The following is a 25,285-nucleotide window of genomic DNA, read 5'->3' as shown; positions in this document are numbered from 1 at the left end:
AAAATCAAGCTTTTTTAAACACCGGAGCCAGGTTTCCATAGAAAGAAGAAAAATAATTTATTCCAAAGATGTAGAAGTAAGAAATTCATCCTGAAAATAGAGCCTGGTGTACATCTGCTGGGGTAGAGCTTCTCTCGAGCGGCACGCCTGACTGCCTCGCTGAGTCTTATTTGTCTTGCGGCAATATTGAACACATCGCTGACTCTCGTGTTGTGAGCTGGCAGGAGCCATATTCAAAGCCACAGGCTCCAAGGCAAGAGTAACAGATTTCTCAGAATAGCATCTTTTCTCTCAGCGGAGTGCAGACACATCTCAGAGTCAGCTAAGTAGGCACATAATTCATCAGAGTGTAAAAAAGGCGAAGGAAAAAATACTGTCTTGCAGAGGAAGGTCTTCAAGTGTAAGGCAGGTAACACCCAAAGTAGGTACTGGAGATGATGGTCTTGGCGTGGAGGTGATTTTGCATCTAGAAGGCATTCTCTCTGTGACCTGCAAAACAAAACAGCTCTAGTAACTTAAGATCTTCTAACATCTAGGTCCTTCACCCTTCTTCAAAAGGGTAGAAAGGGGGCTGGAGAGATGCCTCGGCAGTTAAGAGCACTGGCTGCTCTTCCAGAGGACATGGGTTCAATTTCCAGCAAACACAGGGTGGCTTACAACCATGTGTAACTCCAGTCCTAGGGACCTGATGCCCTCTTCTGGCCATCACGGGCATTACACACACAAGCAGGCAAAACACCCACACATAAAATTAAAAAATGGGGGAACTAAAAGTAACCAGGCCTGCAACCCCAGCTGCCTAAGCAACTTAGCGAGAAACTTTCTCAAAATAAAAAGTGAGCAGAGTGTGGTGGCTCACACCTTTAACCCCAGCACTCAGGAGGCAGAGACAGGTGGATCTCTGTGAGTTGGAAGCCAGCCTGGTCCACAGAGTGAGTTCCAGGTGAACCAGAACTACATAGTGAGACCCTGTCTCAACAACAACAAAAAGTAAAAAGAAAGATTAGAGATATAGTCAGTGTCAAAAAAATTTTTTTAAGCAAAATCAAGTATGGTGCACATAATGCTAGCACCAGGAGGCTGAAGTGGAGGGTGGTGAGTGTGAGGCCGGCCTGGGCAATGCAGTGAGACTGCCCCGTCTCCTCCCCCAGCACGGTTAACCAGTCAGGACTTCAAGAGGTAGGTGCTCAACCAAACCTCAGGTGAAGCCCAGGCTTACTCATCACACAGAGCAGGTTCTAGAGAGGTCCAATTTCCAGGGGCATCACTATCATGTAACTACACAAACAGCAATGTCACTTACCGAAAGCAGGAAGCACGAAGCTGGCTAACACAGGAGCTGGAGCTTAGCAAGCTCCTGTGCTTTTTGCTTCCCCTTTCAGAGCAGGAAGCTGGTTGCCAATATGGGCACTCTCCGTTCTGCCTTTGTTGGACCACTGACTAGCAAGCTTATCTTACCCTCAGCACTCTAGGCTGCCTTTCAGGCTGTTCCTCTCATTCTGACACCAGGCAAAGGTGACAATGACAACACCACCCATGTAAAGGTGGCAAATGTTTAGTGTCAGCGTCTCCACACACGGGGCTGCTCGGTAGTAGGAGGGTGTTCTTACAGTAGGCAGCTCTGGGACCACACAGATGGCTCAGCAGCTGAGAGTGCCTGCTGCTGGGCTGGATTGCTGGCAAGGCCAGGCTCACAACCAAAAAGACAAGAGTGCCTGCTGCTCTTCCAGAACCAGAGTTCAGTTCCTGACAACTCCATTAGGAGGCTCACCCCAACTGCCTTCTGGAGCCCCATTAAGACCCACTGCAGGATACTGAAAGCAACATGCATTCAACTCAGTGTTTAATTAGAGGCACATCTGGGACTGTGGCTCCCTGACAGAGGGCATACTCGGCATGCCCTGGACTCTGAGTTCAATCCCCAACACCAGAAAAATGAAAGAGGAAGTGGGATAACCCAAGGATTGTTTTTGCAGTGCACTAGGAGAGCAGCTCCAGGTCAAGGTGGCCACTGCCAGAGTAAGACTGTCCCTTGCAGTCTCCAGTCACTTCCTGAGCCTGCCTGGCCTGGCAGAACAGCTGCTCTGCAGAGACTGTCCTGAGATGCTGACATTTCTGTGGAAGTCTTCTATGAAGATCACATTGAGAGACCTCCTCACCCTTTGGACTTTTTTAAGACTTATTGTCCTTCACTTTTGTTGTTGCTCTTATTTTTCAAGACAGGATTTCTTTCTGTAGTCCTGGCTGTCCTGAACCTCACAGAGGTCTTCCTGACTCTGCCTCCCGAGTGGGCCTTCACTTTAACAAACACACACAACTGAGAGGTACTTTTCATTCAGCCCCAATGGCAACTGTTGAACTCCAGCTACGTGCAGTACTGCAAGGCCTGGCGCCGTGGTGGATGAGTCCACCGGGAAGCAGAGTCTTCCCAGGAAGTGTAAATAACTAGCTGTGGGTGCAGCTGAACAGTCACTGCAGAATTCAGTCCTGTTCTGTAAAACAAATGAATTACTACGGTAACCAAGAGAGAAAACTGAGAAATATGATGGGATGGATATATGTGTGGGCTGGTGGGGGGGGTCTGAGAAAGTAGCTTAAAAATTCCAAGGTCAGAATGAAGAAACCCATTCAAAAAAGGGTATGTGAATGAATGTGTCTGTCTCTTGTTTCTAAATCTTTTCTAAAAGTTTAGATAAATTTTCAAACTAATTCTTTATTATAATATGCAAAGGTAGTCTTATTCAACCACAAAAGCTAAGTCAGTCGAAGGGGCATTTACCTATTCAAGGCAATGTGCCAAATGAGTGGCTAAAAATTAGAAAGTTAAATTCATCTAGGAGATGAAAGAACTCACTTAGACACAGTGGCCAGGGATAGGCTGTGGTAGTAAACACCTTTAATCCCAGCACTTGGGAGGCAGAGGCAGGAGATCTCTGTGAGTTCAAGGCCAGCCAAGTCCACAGAGTGAGTTCTAGGATAGCCAGAGCTACACAGAAAAACCCTGTATGGAAGAAAAGAAAAAGAAAAAGAAAAAAAAAAAGAAACAGTGTCCAGGAAGCAAGCACATGATTGCCAGGTTGAGTCCTGAAACATGCCAAGCATTAAGAGACGGTAAGAGCTGAGGCAAAGCCAGCACCACTTCCAGAGGTATACTGCGGACCTCGCTTCTAGTGAGGCAAATACAGGAGGGCAGCAAGAGGCAGAAGAGCTAAGTATGAGGTAAGAACAGGAAAACAGCAGGCCTGGAACCACCAGGTCAGGAGCAGAGGATGGGAAGAAAGGAGGCACAGGAGGTCCCAGGGCGGCCTGGGGTATGGTGGAGAGCTGCCCGGAGCCTGCAGACCAATGCTCTCATTCTTCACTTTCCTGCTTCTGGACTCAAGGGATCTTTGATAAAAGCTATGAACTTACTCCTCACAGTACATCTCAAGGGGATGGCTTAGTTTTTTAAGAACACTGCTGCTTTCACAGAGGACCCGAGTTCAGCTCCCAGCACCCACATGGCAGCTCACAAGTGCCTGTAAGACCAGTTCCAGGGTATCTGATGCCCTCTTCTGGCCTCAGGCACTCCACAAATGTGATGCAGACACACAAGCAAAGCATTTACACACACACACACACACACACACACATATACACACGCGCGCGTGCGCACACGCACGCACACACGTGCAGGTGGAGAATACGGCTCAGCTCTGTTCTGAACACTTGATACTAACTTTCATTTAATGAAGTAACAGAGAAAGGAACAAATCAGATGACAAGTGTCCTGCCACACTCAGTCATTAAATTTTTGCACCCTGCCACTTGGATTCTCAGAATTAAATAAAAGCTACAGTTTTGAAGCTAGTTTTCTCTTTGTTCTGTGCTGTCTGAGATAAGGTCTCACTCTGTATGTAGCCTAGGCTGGTCTGGAACTTGCTATACAGACCAGGCTGGCTTTGAACTTATTATCCTCCTGCCTCTGAAATAAGTGCTGGGATTATGGGCATGTACTACCATTCCCAACCTTTGGAAGGTGCTTATTTCCCTATCTTCAAAGCATTCTAAGACATGAATTTAAAATATTTTAGACACTTCTTCCCGTTGCTGAGTGTTACAAAGCTAAGAAACTCACTTTCTTTTCTTTTCCCTTTTTTTCCTTTTGGCTTGGTTTTTTGAGACAGGGTTTCTCTGTAGATTTGGGGGCTGCCCTGAAATTAGTTTTGTAGACCAGGCTGGCCTTGGATTCATTGAGATCCACCGATCCAACTGCCTCTTCCTCCTGAGTGCTGGGATTAAAGGTGTGCACCACCACCACCCAGTAGAATATTCACTTTCAATCTGTGTCAGAAGCCCGTGTGCAAGTTTAATTTCATAAAGGACACACACCCCAAGAAAGAGAGAGAGGAACAGATCAGAGGAAAACATGTAGGACTTGGTTTTCTCTTCCAGCAGGTGCGTCCTAGGATTTGAACTCAGGTCTTCAGGCTTGGCAGCAAGTGCTTTTACCCACTGTGCCATCTCACCGCCCTAAATTACATTTTAAAAAGACAGGATAATCATTGACTTTAAAAGAATCTTATGGGTAAATCCCTAAAATACACACCAAGAGAATAGTTTGTTCTACTCGTGCCCTTGTTTTTCAGATCATACTTTCAAACTACAGTCTGTTTTTCAGTTATCTTCAAGAGGCCATGAAGTCCTGAGGAAAAAGTCATAGCAAACACTCTAGCTGATGGCTGACATGTTCACGTGAAAGGGCAAGGGCATAGTCACCTCAGTGCCCGAGCACTGTGGAGCTGTCTTCATCCTCAAGGCCAGTGGTACTTCAGATACCAGATGGTTTCATTTTTCAACTGTGGTCCAAAGAGAGGGTTGAGCTGGGCCAGAATTGCAATCAGCCAACTAAAATTCGGTGGGGGAGGAACAAGAGCAAAAAGTGGTGAAATTGGCTAGAACATAACCATTTTCATACACGATGGAAAACAACTTTAGTGTACTCCATTCTGACCCAGCCTGGAGATGGCTGACCAGGGAACAAATCCCAGGTTGCACTGGGCCTGCATCTGAGATGATCCACAAAGCAGGGAGGCTCCAGCCCAGCTGAGTCGCTGCCATTCTTTGATGACGTCATCACTGTGCTAAGTATCTGGGCTGTCCCCAATCACGACATCCTTACCGCAAGCCTGTTTACCTCCTCACTGTTTGTCACGCCTCAGCTTCCTTTGATCTTCCCTAGTGTGCAGCCATTAGGCACTATTTAAGGGGTACAACTAAGATCCAGTTTTAGCCCACAGGTTCCTAATCACCGTCGTGATCAATGGCAAAGCATTTCATGGACCCCACCACACAGAATCAAATGGGCATTTACTTCTGCACCCAAATCACAAGCTGTGTCTCTGTTATACACAAATACAGAGGACATACCAACAGAAACTAAAGCACCATGGTTATTTCAGGTTGTTCACGGAGTTCTGATGAGGTATTTCATGGGACCAATGAAATTTGAGAATCACTGAGTATGGATGAAAGCAAGAAATAAAAAGAAAAGCAGCCTGCAGGTGTCTGGCTAGTCAACCGTTCTGTTTTTCTTACTGAACAAATATTTAATGAGCAGTTACTAAGTCTCAGGCATCAGGGACACAGAAAAGATGACATACACATTTTTCGTTCCCAAAAACTGACCAATGGCTTCAGAAACTACTTTATCTTATGTACTCTTTACACAATCCCAAGACGACAGGACATGAACTCCCCTGACTACAGAGTTTCCCCTTTAAAAGTTCTTCCCTCCCAGGGCTCCCTGCCACACTTTCTGCACCCACCTTGCTGGGGTGCTGGAGAGGTGTTGGTCCAAACTTGAGGGAAGGAGGAAATGTCTGAACAGACCAGAATGATGCCGAATTCATGCTGTCTTTACTTCCTATTCATGCTGTCTTTACTTCCTATTCTGGACTCGGGAGTCCATTGGATCGTGGCTTTGGTTGGGGGGGTAAATGTGGGAGTGTGAGCACTGATAAAAAGAAGGGTGAGTTTTGGGGGTGTCCCCCATGCTATCGACTCCCTCGCACGTACATTAGGGTGCTGCTTTCTGGGAAAAAGGAGACAGACAGCCATTGTGGCCTCTTTCTAAACTCCCCTCAAGGACAAGGGCCAGCTAAACCCAACTAGGGCCATTATCAATTGGGTCTCTCCTCCTTTGGTACCATTTTTTGGAACCCTTCCAATCACAAGACCAAACGGCCGGTTCTGACTAGCAATGCAGAGAAGCAGCCAGTGCAGCACAGGGAGCTGGTGCCCACAGACACACGGTGTCTGCCTTCTCAGCCCACAAAAGGTCGCTTTGTGCCGAGAAATGGGATCCAGGGGGAAACCAGGCCAGAACAGATCCTTAGGCTGACTCACTTTACAAACAAAGTTAACTCAGATGAGAGACTGCCTGATCACCCTTAGAACTAGGAGATTAAACATAAACACAACACCAAGCCTTTCTGCACGCGCGCGCGCGCGCGCGCACACACACACACACACACACACACACAGTGGAGGTGTGGACAACACAGACAGATACTGCACTGCAGAAGAGCTCTGAGGCCAGAGAGTCATGGAAAATTCCACACAAGTCCAGGGTTTCCCCAAGGCCAGAGAGGATACAAACTGCCCTCAAGGAACAGTCCTGCCTTCATAAGAGACTGACCTCACTGGCAACACTTAGAAACAACAAATTAAAAAGATACACTAGGCCCCCCTACCCTCACCCCCACCTCACCCCCACCTGCACTGTCCCCACAGCCTTTCCTCCCCACAAGTGTATAGTAAGCAATAAAGACATCATCTAGGGGCTGGACACATGGTTAAGTGGTTAAGGGCTCTTAGGGGTTAAACGCGGCTCTTGGCGGAGGACCCAGGCTTTGTTCCCAGCACCCACACAGGATAGCTCACCATTGCCCTTCTTCTGGGCTCTGCCACACACACACACACACACACACACACACACACACACACACACACGAAGTGTGGAGGGGCCTTTCCAGCTGCATAGACCATCCTGCATAGCCATCTTGGAGCTTTTCTGAAAATGTTTGGGACAGGGCAGAAAGGGAAGATTAGAGTGCTGCGGTAACAGAAAGGTTAGTTGGAATCTCTCACCAGTAGACAGTTAGCAAAAGTTGCAATGAAGACTGACTACAGAAATGCAATACTCCTTTTTTTACAGTGATATTTAAATAAGAACATTAAGATAGGAATGAACTATGCTTAAGGCCAAAGCACATTTGACCTTTGCTTTTAATCTTATCCCTTTCTTAGCTGTAATCTGTAACTTCCTGTGGCTCCCACCAACAAGATTTTGAGGTTTGTTATTAGTCAAAACAAATGTCTTAACTTCCCTGTGCCAAGAGCCACATCTACCCTTGTGACCTACAGCTTAAGGGCCAAACCTATGGTCTCATTTACTCCAAGAATCCTTTAAAAATGGTGCCTCAAAATCTATCAATATCACATAGTCACATAGATAGCTACTGTTAAGACACAATCATGAGATAGGGTCTCATGTAGCCCAGGCTGGCCTTTAACTCCTTTATGTAGCCAGAGCTGACTCACACCTCCCAGGTGCAGGAACCACAGGTGTTCTGCACTATCACATCCACCAGACACTGCTAACCCCAAAAACCCTACGCCCATGAGCACTGTCCCTTGCCTAGAGGTCTCTCTCAATGCCCATGCTGAGAGATATGTCAAAGCCTGTTTCTTCATATGGATTCATCCTAAAGTTTCTTTGTGTAGTTCTTACTGTCCTAGAACTTGCTCTGTAGTTCAGGTTGGCCTGGAATTCAAAAAAATCCTCCTGCCTCTGTTTCCTGAGTGCTGGGAATTAAAAGTATGCACCCTGGGATTAGGATCTCCCCGGGTGATCCTAAAATTCTTGACAAGAGCCTGGCTAGGAATGACACCTGGTGGGAGGTCTCTGAAGGAACTCTTGGGCACCTGTAGCAGGTGGCGTGTAGCTATGTCTGTCTCCTGCACATGTTGTCACCATGCAGCTCTCACACAGTTAAGGAGCCTGAGGTGGAGGTAAGTTAAGTGATTCATGGGTGTTCACAATACTAAGTAGGCAGACGCAGGCAGGAGGTGACCAGAAACCAGGCCAACCTAATGCTGCTCTGTGAACAGCTAGCCTTTGCAGTGCTTTAGGTGAGGGCGGGAGTTTAGCTAGGTCTAAATTGTGAATTACGGAAGTGAGAATCCGCAGCCTTTGGTGCCTGCCCATGGAAAAGACTAAGTATCAGACCCTGCAAGAACGAATAAAGACCACTTTGCTCTCTCAGACCAGTCTTTGGAAGTGTCTAGATTTACATACCCTCCCCATGCTGCATTTTTGAGGGGGTGGGTCTCATTATGTTACCCAAGCTGGTTTCAAAGTTGTAGATACAAGGGATCCTCCTGAGTAAAAACTAAGACACCACTGACCATCCATTCAGCTTGTAATGATGAGAAAATTTGGTTCGTTTTGTTTTTCAAACAGTTTGAAAGACAGAGCCCAGGGTCTTGAACATGGTAAACAAGCACTCAAATACTGAGCCACAGCCACAGCCCTCTAACACTATTGCCAATGTTTCAAATCAAGAAAGAAAAAAGTCAATCTCAATGCCCATCCCAACACACACACACACACACACACACACACACACACACACACACACACTCTGTTAAGAAAATGCCTTGAGAAATAGAACAGGCTATTTCATTTGAAATTTTAGCGGAATTTTCCCTCTAGCCAGCTGAATGAACTCAGTGCCTGTCCTTCTGACTACCCACAGACTTAAAATTTCCCTTTAGCTGATAAACACAGAGCATTGGAAGGAAGAAGCCTGTTGTGACCTGGTGGAAGCGAGTGGAGGAAGGGCCGGCGCTCTGGCGGATCCCTGACTTGTTGTGTAACCAGAAGGAACGGACTGTACCCTTCTGCTTGCCCAAACTGTTCCACATGGCTCCACGGCCCAAAGGCCTAATAACCATCAGCTGAGCGGCTTCTGTAGGACAGGGGTGATACAGCAGCAGTGAGGGGAGCTGCAGAACTGGCGTGCACACAGGGCAAACTCAAGTTCCTCTTTTGGGGGGGGGGGTTACTGGATTGCAAGTAGACTCTGCAGATGCTAGGCAAGCATCATTGAGGTACATTCCCAATCTACTATCACTATTATTATTGTTGTTGTTGTTTATTTTGAAATAAGGTCTTGCTAAATTATCCAGACTACTCTCGAATTCACTGTGTAGCCCAGCTGTCTAAAGGTACCACAGCTAGTCCACAATCACTCTCAGGGGTCACGGCCATGTCGGGCTCTCAGGATGCCAAGTTGCTGGCTGAAGGGCTGAGCTACCAGGGATGGCAAAGGATTACGCTCTCATGGGCAGGCCAGTGGCCCCCAGTCCAGCTGAAAGAGCTCTCTAAGCACAAACTACATTGCTCTGCCGGGAAGCAGAACCCTGCTCTCAAATCCTGCTCAGTGGTTTTATTTACACGTAGAAGTTAGAACAGAAACAAGGGTGTGGCCTGGTTCCTGGTGAAGCACGTGATGGAGTTCCTTGTTGGAATGGGGAAGTCCAGCCAGGGATGGCTCCTCCGTCCACAGTCCTCCTAGAGCAGGCCATGACAGGAGTGACCTCTGCCGGCAGACACCTTATGTGACAACAAAAACATGTGCAAGCGCCTTGCCGGGCTCCTTTCGTGACTACGCACAATCCTTTCCCAACCCAAGGACACAAACACTTCGGAAATCAGGGACATGACTTCGAAGCTACTAGAAAATAAGGAGACTTGGTACCAAAGTTGGGTTTTAACCCTAAGCATCCCAAATGCTGGTGGAGTGCTCTAGGTGAGTGACTTCCCAACCAAAGCGTGGTTCCATTTGTAAATACTTGCCTCAAAGTGTCAGGAATTAAAGAGATAATGGGGGACCTCGCAGCGGCTGGTAAGCAGTTCAAAATAACCCCGTGCTCCTTGCTTTTCTTTGTCTGTGAGACAGCTAAAAATGTAGGCAAGCCACAGAAGGAGGCACAAGAGATGTCCTTTGGAGTTTTTCAGAGTATGTGGCACTGGGCCATTACCACCTCTACCCCTGCTCACACCCACCACTCCATTGTCAGCAGGGTTCTAAGGCATCGCCCACGTCTGCCAGATCCTAACACACACACACCCTACAGTTAATGCAACAGACGCTCCTGTGGACTGCATCATGCCAGAGAGCAGACTCAATAAAAGGGAGATGTATGTTCCTGGGCAGACCTGAGGTAGTCAAGGAACATCTGAAAAGGAACAGGCCTGCCTGTCAAAGACATGAACAGGCAACCACTTCGGTTGGAAACTCACTGTCAGTGTGCGGCAAGGATACGCCGTGGGATTCCCTACGCCCCTTAAAATGAGCTCCACTTTTTGCTTTCTCAGAAGACAGGACTGAGGGGACACGGTAGGTCACTGGGTGGGTGTGAGAACACTGGGAGAAGCTCCAAGGGGCTCTCTGGTCTAGTTCTTGGCCTGGCAGTAGCATGGAACCAGAGTCCCTGTGGAATATGTGCTCCAGAGACCAGCACAGGGGCTGCTCTCCTACCTGCCATCCAGACCATGGCTTCCTGATTTCCCTACAGCTTTAAATCAACTCGGGCCTGGCATGACCAATGAACATTGCTCCTCTCTCATAGAGTGGGCCATCCCTTCCTCAGTGACATCTGAATCCCATCTAAGGTTTTTCTTTCTTGGCTATTCTCCCTACTTCAAAGCTGTTTCCCCTAGTGCTGGGGGTGGAACCCATAGCTTCTGGCATGCTAGGCAATGCTCCACCACTTTGGTACAACTCTGTAACTACTAAAGGGTCAACAGGGACAGAAAGATGGTTCAGGTGAAGGTACTTGTTGCCAACCTTGACAACCCGAGTTTGATCCACAGTACCAGAGGCGCCGGGCGGTGGTGGCGCACGCCTTTAATCCCAGCACTCAGGAGGCAGAGGCAGGCGGATCTCTTTGAGTTCGAGACCAGCCTGGTCTACATGAGCTAGTTCCAGGACAGGCTCCAAAACCACAGAGAAACCCTGTCTTGAAAAACCAAACCAAAACAAACCAAAACAAAAAAAAAAAAACAAAAACAAAAAACACAGGACCAGAGACAACTCCAACAAGTTGTCAGATTGTCCTCTGACTCCATTCATTAGATAGATGGATGGAGCCGGGCGGTGGTGGCGCACGCCTTTAATCCCAGCACTCGGGAGGCAGAGGCAGGCGGATCTCTGTGAGTTCGAGACCAGCCTGGTCTACAAGAGCTAGTTCCAGGACAGGCTCCAAAACCATAGAGAAACCCTGTCTCGAAAAACCAAAAAAAAAAAAAAATAGATAGATGGATGGATGGACGGACAGACGGACAGACAGACAGATGTGGGAGAGCCCAAAAGGGTGAAAAGAATTCCACACAAAGGAGATGCAGCTGCTGGCTTTCAAGAGGAGGGGCCGAATGGAATGTGAGTGACCTCTATAGAGGGGCAGGGTGGTGGCTAACTAACAGCCAGTGAGGAAATAGGGACTTCAGTATTATTACCACAAAGAACTAAATTTTGGCACAGCCTGAGGACAGGCAGAGGACGCTAAGCTCCAGATGAGAAGACGCAAACATGTTTTTTATTAACTGGCTGCCAACCTTACCACTGTGGCCCCTTTTACCACAGGAATATGCCCTAATTTTGCCAATTTTAAACTTGAAATTTCTTCCCTTTCTTCCCCTAGGACTTCAAGACGACTCATTTTCTAAATTAGGTCTTTCAAACCAAAGTACCTGCCGAGCCCTCTGTATGAGCAAGGGACTGAAAATGAGGCCTCACAATACCACTGGGCACAATCCTAGCCCCATAATCCTCTTATCTGCTATACTACAGTAGAAAAACTCTAATATATGTCTCCATAAGGCAGATAATGATAACATGCTGGGCCAGGCACTGTGGTCTCTCCTCGTCTATATATAGACATCATAAATGTACCTCTGAGAGAAATTAAGCAATTCTCAGACGGAAAATTAAATGATGGCAATTATCCAGGGAGGGAGTGAGGTGGCTGCAGGTGCTCTCCACAGCTGGGAGTAGACAGACACCAAACCAGATGAGTCTGGGCCTTCACCTGCAGACTTCCGGGGATGAGAAACACCAAAGCCAGGTTCTCCCAGTGCAGACAATCTGAAAACCCACAAATAACATTCAAGAAAGCTGGGACCCCTCCGGCTTTTATTTTGAGTCCTGAACTAATGAGACAGGGGGACTGGTAAGGTGGCCACGGGCAGAGAAGCTTGCTGCCAAGCCTGATAACTTGAGTTGATGTCCACGACTCATAAGGTAGAAGGAAAAGAACTAACCCCCGAAGACTGTCTTCTGACCTCCACACACTTGCCCCATCCCAAATCAATACATTTAAAACGTATTAAGAAAGAGTGGCGGGGGTGTGGGGGTGGTCACTGAGAGACTGTTTAGCAGTTAAAAGAATTTTTTGCTCTCCCAAAGGACTCAAATTCAGTTCCCAGCAACCATACTGGATGGCTCACAACCTCCCGTAACTTCAGCTCCAGTAAAGAAACTCATTGGGCCCAGGGAATCCAATGCCCTTTGCTGTTCTCCACAGGCAATGCCCTCATGTGCACAAATACATATACACACAATTAAATTATTTTTTTTCGAGACAGAGTTTCTCTGTAGCTTTGGAGCCTGTCCTGGAACTAGCTCTTGTAGACCAGGCTGGTCTCGAACTCACAGAGATCTGCCTGCCTCTAAGTGCTGGAATTAAAGGCGTGTGCCACCACTGCCTGGCCCACAATTAAATTTTTTTAAATTAAAAAAGTGGAGTTAATATGGTCTTAAGAAAAATTAAAAATCACTAACATTCAGTTAATTTTAAAAAAAAGACATGACAGGAAAAGAAAAGAATAAAAATCTGATGAGATAATCAAAACAATAAAATAGCCTAAAGTTAGCATGTTAGTAATTACATTAAGTTTATTTATTTAAAAGACAAAGACTGCTGGTTATAGAGAGCCACATGCCTGCAATGCTAATACTTGGAGGCTGAAGCTGTTAGTTCAACTTGTCTTAACAAACCAAAACTAAATTAAACTAAAAGGCAAAACTCTCAGCACTGACTAGGTCTACAAAGAGCTTCAGGCCAGTCAGGCTACATAACGAGACCCTGTCTCTAAAGGAAAAAGAAAAAGGTGGGTGGGTGGGGGACACAATAACTCAATGACAGATGAGACAGTCAGCAAAGAAACTCATACACCTATAGCAAAACTATTTCGAATAAAAAAGCTGAAACTATTGAATGAGGCAAAGAAGTTCTGAAAACTTTGTAAAGCACAGGGTGGAGGCGCATGCCTGTAACCCCAGCACTCTGAAGGCAGGGGCAGGAGGAGCAGGAGCTCACAGCCTGCCCGCGCTACCCACCGAGACCCTCTCAAAACAGACACAGCGAGGAAAAGGCACAAGTGTTGGGAGTGGAGCTGAGCAGTGGAGGGGGCAAGACTCTGGATTGAGTCCCTAGCACTAAATAAGAAAAGAAAAATGAAGCCTGGGCAGCAGAGATTGCCTGTCTTCATTGGGAAAACATGGCCAGCCCTGACCTCAGTGCCAGCAGCCTAGGACAGCAACAGTGCCTAAATGTGCCCAACCCTGACACTGCCCAGACCTGTGGAGTCTGCAGATCCAAGGCTGCCCAGCAGGCCTAGAGGACATAAGTTCAATGAGTCTCCTACCTTTGCTTACGCCAATTTTTCCAGAAATCCAAACCTCCTAGGCTCATCCATTACAACCCAAACCCCATTCCCTGGTATTTTCCACTGCTTCCGGGTGATGCTGGCTCCTCCCCATTCCTCCAAGCTCTCTCAAGCAGAAAGCAGACCTCTCTTGGGCAATGAGGGCAGAGACATCTTTCCTTCCCCTGCTATTGTCAGACAGTTCCCCTCTATCTGTGCAAAGGGACTTCTCTAGAGAGCATGCAGCTGGTGTTTTACCTATCAACCTTTCAGCTTTCCCAGTCCAACCTCCTGTCGCCAGGGCTGCTCGAAGTAGGCCTTCTCTGCCACATTTTCATCTAAACGGTAATCCCACCTCACCTATGTAGGTCCTGTTCCAAGACATCCAGTAGACCTGGATGGCCAGATACCCAACGTTAACCACACAGCTTCCTATGCATACACATCTATGGCAACAGTGAAGACGTACATCACGTACACAAAGAGATCAGCAGGACAGAACACATCACAATAAAAGTTATGTGATCTCTCTCAGAAGAATCAAGGCAAATACCAATATTTGTGAACTGTGGTTGATCTTGAATGACTGGCAAGGCAGAAATGTCCTGGACAGAAAAATATTTGTCTATCGGCGCCCTTGGTTTTTACCCAAGGATGCCAAGAGGCATGCCCAGAGGGCACCTCCTCAAGAGCACGCCTACCAATTACAAAGTGCAGTGCTTATGCGGCTCATTACCCCCCCCCCCCCACACACACACACTATAAGATAAACAAGACAATCAGGGGAGAAAATGCAATAGGCTACTTGGTTAAAGGAGTCAGTTTTAGAGCACGGTAGCCATATTGTGGTTAGGTCTGTAATGGTCATTATCTCTAAGACACAGGATGAACTAAATTTGCCTCAAAATAATCCGAGGGAGAGGAGAGCATGAGGGGTGAGACAAGCTTGTCTATGAGGCGGCAATTTTTAAAGATGGGGAAATTAGAGAGAGAATACAAAGGTTTAGAAAGTCAAAATTAGGCTGGGCATGGCTTTTGATCACAATGCTTGGAAAGTAGAGGCAGGTGAGTCTCTGTGAGTCAAGGCTAGCCTGGTCTACATGGTAAATTCCGAGCCAGACAGGGCTACAGGGAGAACCTATCTCCAATAAACTTGATGGTGACATATGCCCCTCACACATCAGCTAAGACTCGGAAAACGAGACAAAGCTCTGTGAGAAGAGAATGACTGGTTCTACACTCTGGCTGGACATGGTAGCTCAGGCCTGGAACCTGAGTTTGGGAATACCCTAGTGTCACCTCTGTTGCTATGAAGACACCCTGACAACAAGCAGCACATAGGAGAAAGGGTTCATATTAGCTCACAATTCCAGGCTGAAGTCTATCGTAGCAGGAAGTCATGGCATTGAGAACTGAAGGCAGCTGGAATGGCCCAATGGTCAGGAGCAGAACAAGTGACTGTGTGCTTCCTATTTGGCTCACTTTCTCCACTCCCATCTAGTCCAGAACCCAAGCCCAAGCTCTGTGTGTGCAGCCCACATTTAGGGTGGGTCTCCCCACCTTAACGAACCCAACTAAAGACATTTCCCACAGGCATGCCCGCTGGCCAATCCAATCCAAACTATTCCTCACTGAGACTCTAGATTATGTCAAGTTAACAGAACAGAGAGGCCAAGGCAGGAGGATTGCTGTGAATGCGAGGACAGCCTGGGTTACATAGTAAGCTCCAGACTACCTAGGCAAGCCAGCCCGGGACTCCCTAAGGGGTAACTTTCTGGTATGTGCCCTGTTTTAGCTGTTTGATAGCGAAGAAATCAGATGCCCTTCATGCACTTTGTGGTGGTTATTTGCTCCAAGAGTTGATTGAAACTCAGTTTTGTTGTTTCCCTTTGCAATCTGGTTTGTTCCGTATCATTCAACAAAGGGGAGAGAACAGTGTGGACAACTTTGGGAAACATCTTTAAAACAGTTCAATGTTGTTCTGCCATTTCTGCATTCGCAATGACTAAGGAACAGCAGTCCAGATGGGTTGAGGGAAAAAGTTAGCCTACATATGCCAAGTCAGCTTCCCTTCAATAGTTTATATAGTCCATCCAGATGGATGCAACTCTGATACAGTTTATGATTTTTACAAAAACTATCCTTAGTCTACCTGATTATAGTTCCAGTTTCACTTCATAAAAATCTTAAGAAGGAATGATTGGCGATGCCCATGCCTTTAATCCCATCACTTGGTGAGCAGAGGCAACTGGATCTCTGTGAGTTTGAGGCCAGCCTGGTTTACAAGAGCTAGTTCCAGGACAGCAAGGACTATATAGAGAAAACCTGTCTTGAAAAGTCACAACAACCAAAAGAAAACAAACATAAAAAGAGAACTTGCAGGGGCTGGAGAGATGGCTCAGTGGTTAAGAGCACTGGCTGCTCTTCCAGAGGTTCTGGGTTCAATTCCCAGCAACCACATGGTGGCTTACAACCATCTGTAATGAGATTTGGTGCCCTCCTCTGGCGTGTGGGCATACATGGAGCCAGAATGTTGTATACATAATAAATAAATAAATCTTTAAAAAAAAAAAAGAGAGAGGGGCTGGAGAGATGGCTCAGTGGTTAAGAGCATTGCCTGCTCTTCCAAAGGTCCTGAGTTCAGTTCCCAGCAACCACATGGTGGCTCACAACCATCTGTAATGAGGTCTGGTGCCCTCTTCTGGCCTGCAGACATACACACAGACAGAATATTGTATACATAATAAATAAATAAATATTTAAAAAAAAAAAAGAGAGAGAGAAAGAGAGAGAGAACTTGCTGCTCTTCTATAGGACCCAGGTTGGATTCCCAGCACCCACACAGTGGCCTAAAGACACCTGGAGCCCTGTGGATCCTGAGGATCTGAAGCCCTTTTCTGGCCTCTGTGGGCACTGGGCTCACATGGTGCAGACATAAGCAGGCAAAGCACCCACATGTGTAAAATAAATGACAATAATAAGAGATAACTTTAATTTAAAAAAGACATTACACTCAAGTGAAATATATAAGTGAAATGAGTAGATTTAAATAAATATGTCACAATAGTAAGATATAAAATAGTACAATTATAAGTTCCAGGTAATTATAAGCTTAACATTTGCAGCAATTAAATTACATTTGTATTCCTATCTGCCAGCTCTTACTTAACACACTGAGCACTTAAAATGTGAAATTCTGAGCATATTCAATCTGAGGACATTATTTGTAGATATTAAGCAAATACAAGTGCCAATGACCCATAATGTGTCAATTAACACATTATAAATACCAAGAATAACTGTTTTTAAGACAAATTATGTATAAGAAACAAGATACTTACAAGAGATAGCAGCAAACTGAACAGGTCACCAACATGGTGATAATAACTCTAAAAAAGAAGAAAAAAGCCACTATTAGACATCAGTGAACATGCAGACTTTGCAGGATGGTTTAATCCCAGTACTTCCCTTCCCACTATCCTGGACTGCAGGAGTGTGCGCCAAGACAATGGACCTGCACTCATCCAACATACTGCAGTGTGCACTGAGTAGAAGTTTAAGTACAAAATCAAACATCTGTCTTTAAAGGAACGTACTGGTGCCACAATTTGATTCGAAACTGAGACGTCTCTACTGACAATTCATTTTGACAGAACTACTGTATTTGGCAGTGTTCCTGGCAATGAATTAACCCTGCTAAACCTATGCTCACTAGCAGGAGCCCTCCCCATCTCTGCTTATTTATGAAAAGTTAAAGCTGGGTCTCCAACCAGCAGAATTTCAGCATCTCTAAAACAGAACTCATGCTTAGCACATCTTGCTCTTATAGAGGACCTGAGTTCAGTCCCCAGTGCTCACAACTGCCCTTAACTACAACTCTAGGGGCTCTGATGCCTCTGGCTTCTATGGGTACCCACAAACATGTGCACACAACATACACCCACATACAATTTAAAAATAAAACAAATATTTAAAAATATTAATTTAAAAACAGTAACACCAGAAGTCATTACCCTCTCTCTAAGCACTCCCCTTCTGAATCTTAGTCCCCAAGGCTGGGGAGTGGCTCAGTGGTAGAGCAAGAAGGAGGAATGCCGTGGGTTCAATCCACACACAGCACCCTCCAGCACTGCCATTTCCCCTGATCTATTTTTTTTTTTTAAAGATTTATTTATTTATTATGTATACAGTATTCTCAGTACTCTTCCTGCAGGCCAGAAGAGGGCACAGATCTCATTACAGATGGTTGTGAGCCACCATGTGGTTGCTGGGAATTGAACTCAGGACCTTTGGAAGAGCAGGTGGTGCTCTTAACCACTGAGCCATCTCTCCAGCCCCCCCTGATCTATTTTTAACTCTGTCATCTGCTCACACTTCCTCTGCATACCCACCCATGCTGTGGATTTGTCCTTTAAAACATCTCCCCTCTTGGGTGGACTTTAAAAAAAAAAAAAAAGATTTATTTATTTATTCTGTATAGTGTTCTACCTGCATGCATGCCTACACACCAGAAGAGGGCACCAGATCCCATTACAGATGGTTATGAGCCACTATGTAGTTGCTGGGAATTGAACTCAGGACCTCTGGAAGAGCAGCCTGTGCTCTTAACCTCTGAGCCATCTCTTTGGCCTTTCAGTGGGTTTCTTTTATTCCATTCACTTGCCAATAACAAAATTCACTGGTTTGGTTTGGCTAACTTGTTTCTGGCAGATTCAGAACTTTCAGAAATATCCTTTCACTGCACTCTTTAGTGATGCCTATTTCCCACAGGGCGATTGCCACACCCCCAGAACAAACAGGACAAAGGCCAGAAGGCCAGCTTATCTTTGCTAAGCTTTTACAAGTTCTGTGCATAATTTCCTGTGGATAATCTATTGATACATTCCTTCATTCCAAATTCTACCTGAGTGCCCAGGGTGTATCAGGTTCTAAAGAAGTCACAAGCAATGAATAAAGTTGATTGAAGATGTCTACGCTGGTAGCTGGAGAGACAGCTCAGAGGTTAAGAGTACTAGTTGCTCTTCCAGGACCTAGATTTGGTTCCTGGCACTTACATAGTAGTTAACTGTCTGTAACTCTAGTTCTAAGAGAATTGATGCCCTCTTCTGGCATCTCTGGGAACTACATGCATGTGTTGCAAAGACAAAACATCCATACACGGGCAATAAAAGAAATAATAAATGTTTTTAAAAAAGGTCTATCCTGCCCTTCCCTGAGAATTTTACAGGCTGGAGGAGAGCAGACAACACATAAGTTGAACAGCAGACAGATAATAATCTATCATTAGTATATTGTGGGATCAGCAAGTGCTGACCTGAGAAAATGAAGCAGGGAAGGAAGACGGATGTGCAGGGAAGGAAGACGGATGTGCAGGGAAGGAAGACGGATGTGCAAGGGTGAGAAGGCCTTGGTGAGTGACAGAGCATGACTGAAGATTTGGGCGAGTGAGGGTTTCCAGCGGTGGGACAGTAAACTCAGGCATGAGCTGAGTGGGGACGTGGAGGTTCAGGGGAAGGAGGTCAAAACAGACCAGCAAGGCTAGTTTGGGAGGCAGGAGAGGTTTATCCCAGAGCCTGTGGGAGGCCTCTGCCTAAAACGTTATCAGATGGGATCTGAAGGAAACTGACAAAATCTGGTGTCTCTCATCTGGGTTGAACCAGGCTGGGGAAAGAGAGGCAGAGTGAAAAGGCAGACTGAGCAGGCTGGGGAAAGGGAGGCAGAGTGAAAAGGCAGACTGAGCAGGAGTGTGCGTGGTGCCAGGAACTTCAGAGGAGTGGAGAAGGCTTGGAGCAGTGTGGGTAAGGAGTGTTGGTCAGATCTGAGTGTTGTACGGCGGAGTGCATGCCAGTGCAAATGCTCACGGAGGCAGAGTTTGGACCTCCTAAAGATGGCGCTGTAGGTGGTTAGGAACTGCCTGGGTGAGTCCTGGGAACCAAACTCTGGTCCTCTCCAAGACAGCAAAAGCTCTTAGCTGCTGAGCCATCTCTCCAGCACCTCTAAACACATTTTAAAGACAAAAAGGTGACAGTTGTACAATAAAGTGAGGACCTACGGAGCCACGTGTAACCTAAGCCCTTCATTCAACTGGCTGTAGGAGTGCACACCCGTAATGCTAGCACTTGGATGGCCAAGGCAGGAGGATGGCAAGTTTGAGGTCAGCCTAGGCTACATAAAGATGGCCAGACAGAAGGCCAGCCTTCTACCTCTTCAGCCCTTTACTCCCGAAGGCAGGCAGGTGCCTTCACCGCCACCCCACTCAACCCCCACCACATGTGGATGAGTGTCAGCTCCAAGTTTATGCTCATCTTCTCCTGTTCCTGAGCCTTAGACTTAGAATTTCTCCTGTCTTCTCTCTTCCCCCAAAGACAGCTCAGAGAACGGAAGCAGCTGAGGAGCCTCTGTACCACATACCGAACATGAGCTGCCACAGAATGCTCCTCTTCAAATAGCTGCATGCAATCATGCAGGAGTGGAGTCATAAGCTGCAATTTATTTTCAAATGTCTCAGTAGAACTTTATACATCTATACACACACGTTCACATGCATTCATAAAGCAAACATGTATAAATCCATTGTGGCATACAGCCTTGGCATGTAGCCTTTTGTTTGTTTGGTTTATTTTTTTGGTTTTTGAGAAAGGGTTTCTCAAAACCTGTGTTGCTTTGGAGCCTGTCCTGGAAATAGTTCTTGTAGACCAGGCTGGCCTCGAACTCACAGAGATCCAACTGCCTCTGCCTCCCAAGAGCTGGGATTAAAGGCGTAAGCCACTGCTGCCCTGCTAAATTTAATTTTTTTAAAAAAGGCTACATGTCAGCCTTTCTCAAAAATAAAAAAAAACTTTATATTTTTAATTTTGTGTGTGTGTGTATATGTATGTGTGTGTGCACGTGCCCACAGACACCAGAAGACCAAGTTGATTCCCTAGAGCTGGAGTAACAGTTTTTTGGGTTTTTATTTGTTTTTGTTTTGTTTTAGTTTTTTGAGACTGGGTTTCTCTGTGTAGTTCTAGCTGTCCTGAAACTAGCGCTGTAGAACAGGCTGGCCTCAAACTCACAGAGATCTGCCTGCCTCTGCCTCCTGAGTGATGGGATTTAAAGCGTGCACTACCACCACTGGGCTTTCCCGGTAGCTTTGAGCCACCTCACATGGGTGCTGGAAATTGAACTCAGGTCCTCTGGAAGAGCACTAAATGCTCTTAACATGCCATGGTATAATGGGAGATACCAGAGACCAATTTGTGGAGTTATCAGCTATGGCAGCAAACATCTTTATCCACTGAGGCCACCAGCCAGACCTTGATATGTGACCTGATATATTCTGCATGCTCCAAACTGTTGATGAAACAAACTGGAGTGGACATAACCTCTGGTGTACTACCCCTGTGCGCTCCTCCACATCTGGAGTGGACATAACCCCTGGGTACACTACCCCTGTGCGCTCCTCCACATCTGGAGTGGACATAACCCCTGGGTACACTACCCCTGTGCGCTCCTCCACATCTGGAGTGGACATAACCCCTGGGTACACTACCCCTGTGCACGCCTCCACATCTGGAGTGGACATAACCCCTGGTGCGCTACCCCTGTGCGCTCCTCCACATCTGGAGTGGACATAACCCCTGGGTACACTACCCCTGTGCACGCCTCCACATCTGGAGTGGACATAACCCCTGGTGCGCTACCCCTGTGCGCTCCTCCACATCTGGAGTGGACATAACCCCTGGGTACACTACCCCTGTGCGCTCCTCCACATCTGGAGTGGACATAACCCCTGGGTACACTACCCCTGTGCGCTCCTCCACATCTGGAGTGGACATAACCCCTGGGTACACTACCCCTGTGCACGCCTCCACATCTGGAGTGGACATAACCCCTGGTGCGCTACCCCTGTGCGCTCCTCCACATCTGGAGTGGATATAACCCCTGGTGCGCTACCCCTGTGCGCTCCTCCACATCTGGAGTGGACATAACCCCTCCACATCTGGCAAAGAGAGCACTGAGAAAAGCTTGCTGCTTCTGGAGAATCTGTGGTTTCCTACAGAGAAAAGAGGGAGATCACGAATGTCAGGCATGATCAGGACAGGTAACAGCAGGCACAGACTGGATTTTGTCCTGATCATGTCCCACTGCAGGAAAAATTCAAGATTCAAAGAAGAACAAGGGGCTAGCTCCCTACTACCCACACTTTCCAAGGGGCCTGTCCCTCCAGCCACCTTCTCGCTGTCTCATCAGGTCCTGATAACCTCCTGACCACACCGTTTTCAGAGGTGCAAGGGTCTCTCAGGGAAAGCATCCAACAGAGACGTCCTCTTTGCTTCACTCCTCTCTTACACAGCTTCTTATTTCCTTAATCAAAGTCTCCCTAATCCATCAAATCAGAAACACCTTCCTATGTTAAACATTCAGCATGGTGGTGGCTGGGGATGCACTCAGTGGTAAAGTGCTCACCTAGAAGATGGGAGGCTCTGGGTTCACTCCCCAGCAACCCTCCCTCTACTCCAGCAGCACACACACAGGAAAAAAAAAATCACCAGAGTCCATGAACCAGGCCAATGCTAGCATAAAAACTTCAAAAGATATTTTGATTTGCAAATTTTTCTGGGGGGGGGTAAAAGGTATATAGAAAGTCATATACCAAGGGTTGGCTGGTGGTCTCAGTGGGTAAAGGTGCGTGTTGCCGCGTATGACAATCCCACAGATTATTCTCCGATTTCTCTCTGCACAACATAGTATGTGCAGCTATTTTTTTTTCAGTAAAAAAAAAAAATAGGAACGTGGGAAAGCTAACTAAATCTTCCAAGGTCACAGAGCTCAATCACCCTGGAACAGTGTTTCTCAAATGTAAAGATCTAAGTCCTAGGAGGCACCATTTCAAGACCTGCTCAATCCTGCCAAGGGCAGGAAACACACAGGATTGCAGTGGAGGCTGCGAGTGGAACCCAGATACTGTGTCACTGCAGGCCAAACAGAGCCTGACTACACACAGGGGTTTCATTACTCTTCGTAACAGGGTGGCACCTGCTCCTAAGGGTGGGGACAGTTTTAAGAAAGGAGGGGTTCCAACTCCAAATGTTAGTAAGAGGGATGAGGGCCAGAAAGTCAGACAGTGGTGGGATGAAACAGGGTTGGTATAAAAACAGCAGAGGTATTTGTTGTCCTTAGCTCCAGGAGGGGGGAAAAAAAAAAGGTCTAACTGAACTCAGTTAATACAAGTTACTTTAATAACTCCAGAATTCTAATACCACATCGACTGCTATAAACTGAGGATGGTCCTGTGGAACTGTTAGTGAGAGGTGGTACTTGATTCTTACAGATGATAGAAACTGACTGCTATTTCACTTTCAAAAGTGGTTTATTTCGGGGCTGGAAAGATGGCTCTTTGGTTAAAAGTCCTGGCTCTTCCAGAAACCTGGGTTGGAATCTCAGCACCCACATGGAAGTTCGTAACCCTCCAATTTCAAGGGATCCAAAGTCCTCTGTGGGCACTGCATGCACATGGTGCCCTTACATACATGCAGGCAAATACCTATATACATAAAATAATAAATAAATCTTTAAAAGTGGTTGGGTGTTTTTTTTTTAGGCTAATGGAAAGAATTGTATTTTTAAGAGTCAGTATTTTCCAGACCGTAATAGAGGTCAATGACACAAAACCCAGTAAAACTTTCTTTAATCAAGACATCCCACTCAATACACATTGTCTGCTCTGGGATGTGCTGCGGAGCAATGCACCTTGCAGTCACCATTTAGTGTCTGACCCATTAAAGCAAAGGACGTTTCGGACAGACTAAGGCTTCATTTTAAGAGTCACCTCCATATGATCTTGAGTTGAAATGGAAAAAATGACTGAAATTCAAAGGGGAACTAGAAAGAGGGTGTCCCCATGCTACTCTAAAGAGGTATGTCTTATACTATAATACAGAGGTTTATTTCCAAACAAAGAAAGCGATATTTTTAACAAAACCTTGGGTGGGGGCAATGCAAATCTATCTTGGCCAACCACTATTTACAAGCAAGGGCAGGAGGCGCTCTGGTAGGTCTGACGCAGAGGTTTCTAAACAATACCTTCTGCTCTGGGTGATTTAACCTCGCTTAGGTCAGGCTCACCCGCCCCGGGGTTGGGCCCACAGGACGCAAAGGCTGAGCTCAACACGACCTAGCAAGCTTGTCAGAGTCCGCAGCTGCGACTGCATCGGGCGGGGACAAAGCGGGCCATTTCTGTTCTCTCAGACCCCTTTCTTTCAAGTTTGGGCAAAAGGCCTCCAGGGCGTGACAGGCAGGACCAAGGCGAGACTAGCTCGGGAGGCACCCGAACTTCCCCTCAGTAGATGTGTACGCCCTCGGTCCATCAAGACAAAAAGCATTCCCTTAAAATCACTTCCGGGAGGGGCTGCCAGAGGTGACCTCACGTTCCGGCCAGGGACATTGACAGGCTCCCAAAGAGCGCATGCGGTCTTCCTCTCCGTGGTCCACCCCGCCTCCTCCCGCTGTGGTCCTCCACGCGCGACCCTTCCCTCCGTGATCCTCCCGCCGCGCTCCTCCGCTCCTACCGCCTCGGGCCTGGCGTACTTACCCCCGGTTAGGACCCTTGGGGATAAACCAGGGCACGATAATGCCCACGAAGCCCCAGAAAACGCTCATCACGATCAGAGGCACAGTGAGGCCGACGTACGCCATGCTTGTACCCCAGCAGACAACCAGCCGGCTGCCTCACTCTCGCCTCACCCGGAAGTGTCAACAAGGCTCACGTGACCTGCGCACGAACGTCCCGCCCCCTGCGCTCAGCGTGACTCGCCCATCAGACTCCGCCCCTTGGACCGGAGCCCCGCCCTCACCTGTCCTGTCTCAAGGCTGCAGATTCTTGGAGCTTGTCATAGGTGGGGTGCCAGTCACCAGGGCATTAGCAAGGTTTTCTGGCAAGAATTTAGATCCATTTAGGCGGTGCGTTATTTACACTTTTATCTATATTTTACGCGCAGACGTAAAGCGCTTAACAATAGTAGGTTTCTGTGCCAGAGCCCCGTGAGGCAGGCTGACTGTAAGCTGCATTCTTCTACAGTCCATGAAGTACTCGGAATTGCCATCCCTGCTGCGGGTGAAGAATTTGACCACAGTCACATAGTAAGTGAGAAGGGCCAGAATACAACCTCTGACGATAACTTTTCAAGACACAGGCTCTTGACTGTTGTTGCTACCGTATACCTTGTACAGTATGCCAGGGTCTGAGTTACAGAAGTACATGAGATAGCCCTCTGAGATAGCACATCCTGGGAAGGAGGTGGACCTGCATACAGGCCCCAGGACAGACTGACAGCTGAGGATAACCAGGCCCTAATTTGCATTTCTGCCTGTTGTCACAACAGCTTCAAGAAGAACAGGAATGCACACCTTTAATCCCAGCACTCGGGAGGCAGAGACAGGCAGATCTCAGTGAGTTTGAGGCCAGTCTGGTCTACAGAGTGAGTTCCAGGAAAGGCACCAAAGCTACACAGAGAAACCCTGTCTCAAAAAACAAAACAAAGTCTGGCG

General features: G+C 47.0%; 1 protein-coding gene across 1 annotated transcript; it reads right to left on the bottom strand.

Annotated features, from left to right (window-relative positions):
- Nucleotides 1–32: 32 nt before the first annotated feature.
- Atp6v0e1 (ATPase H+ transporting V0 subunit e1) lies at nt 33–24,503 on the bottom strand. Its single transcript, XM_041676654.1, has 4 exons — nt 24,330–24,503; nt 17,098–17,145; nt 4,759–4,887; nt 33–489 (listed from the first exon to the last, which is right to left on the bottom strand). Exons 1-3 carry the CDS (start codon nt 24,431–24,433, stop codon nt 4,794–4,796), a joined length of 246 nt encoding a protein of 81 aa, XP_041532588.1. The 5' UTR covers nt 24,434–24,503; the 3' UTR covers nt 33–489; nt 4,759–4,793.
- Nucleotides 24,504–25,285: the final 782 nt, after the last annotated feature.

The sequence above is a fragment of the Microtus oregoni genome, unplaced genomic scaffold (assembly GCF_018167655.1).
Source record: "Microtus oregoni isolate MIOR12 unplaced genomic scaffold, Mior012 000027F_ref0000203, whole genome shotgun sequence".
Lineage (NCBI taxonomy): Eukaryota > Metazoa > Chordata > Mammalia > Rodentia > Cricetidae > Microtus > Microtus oregoni.
This window is presented reverse-complemented; position numbering and strand designations above follow the sequence as displayed.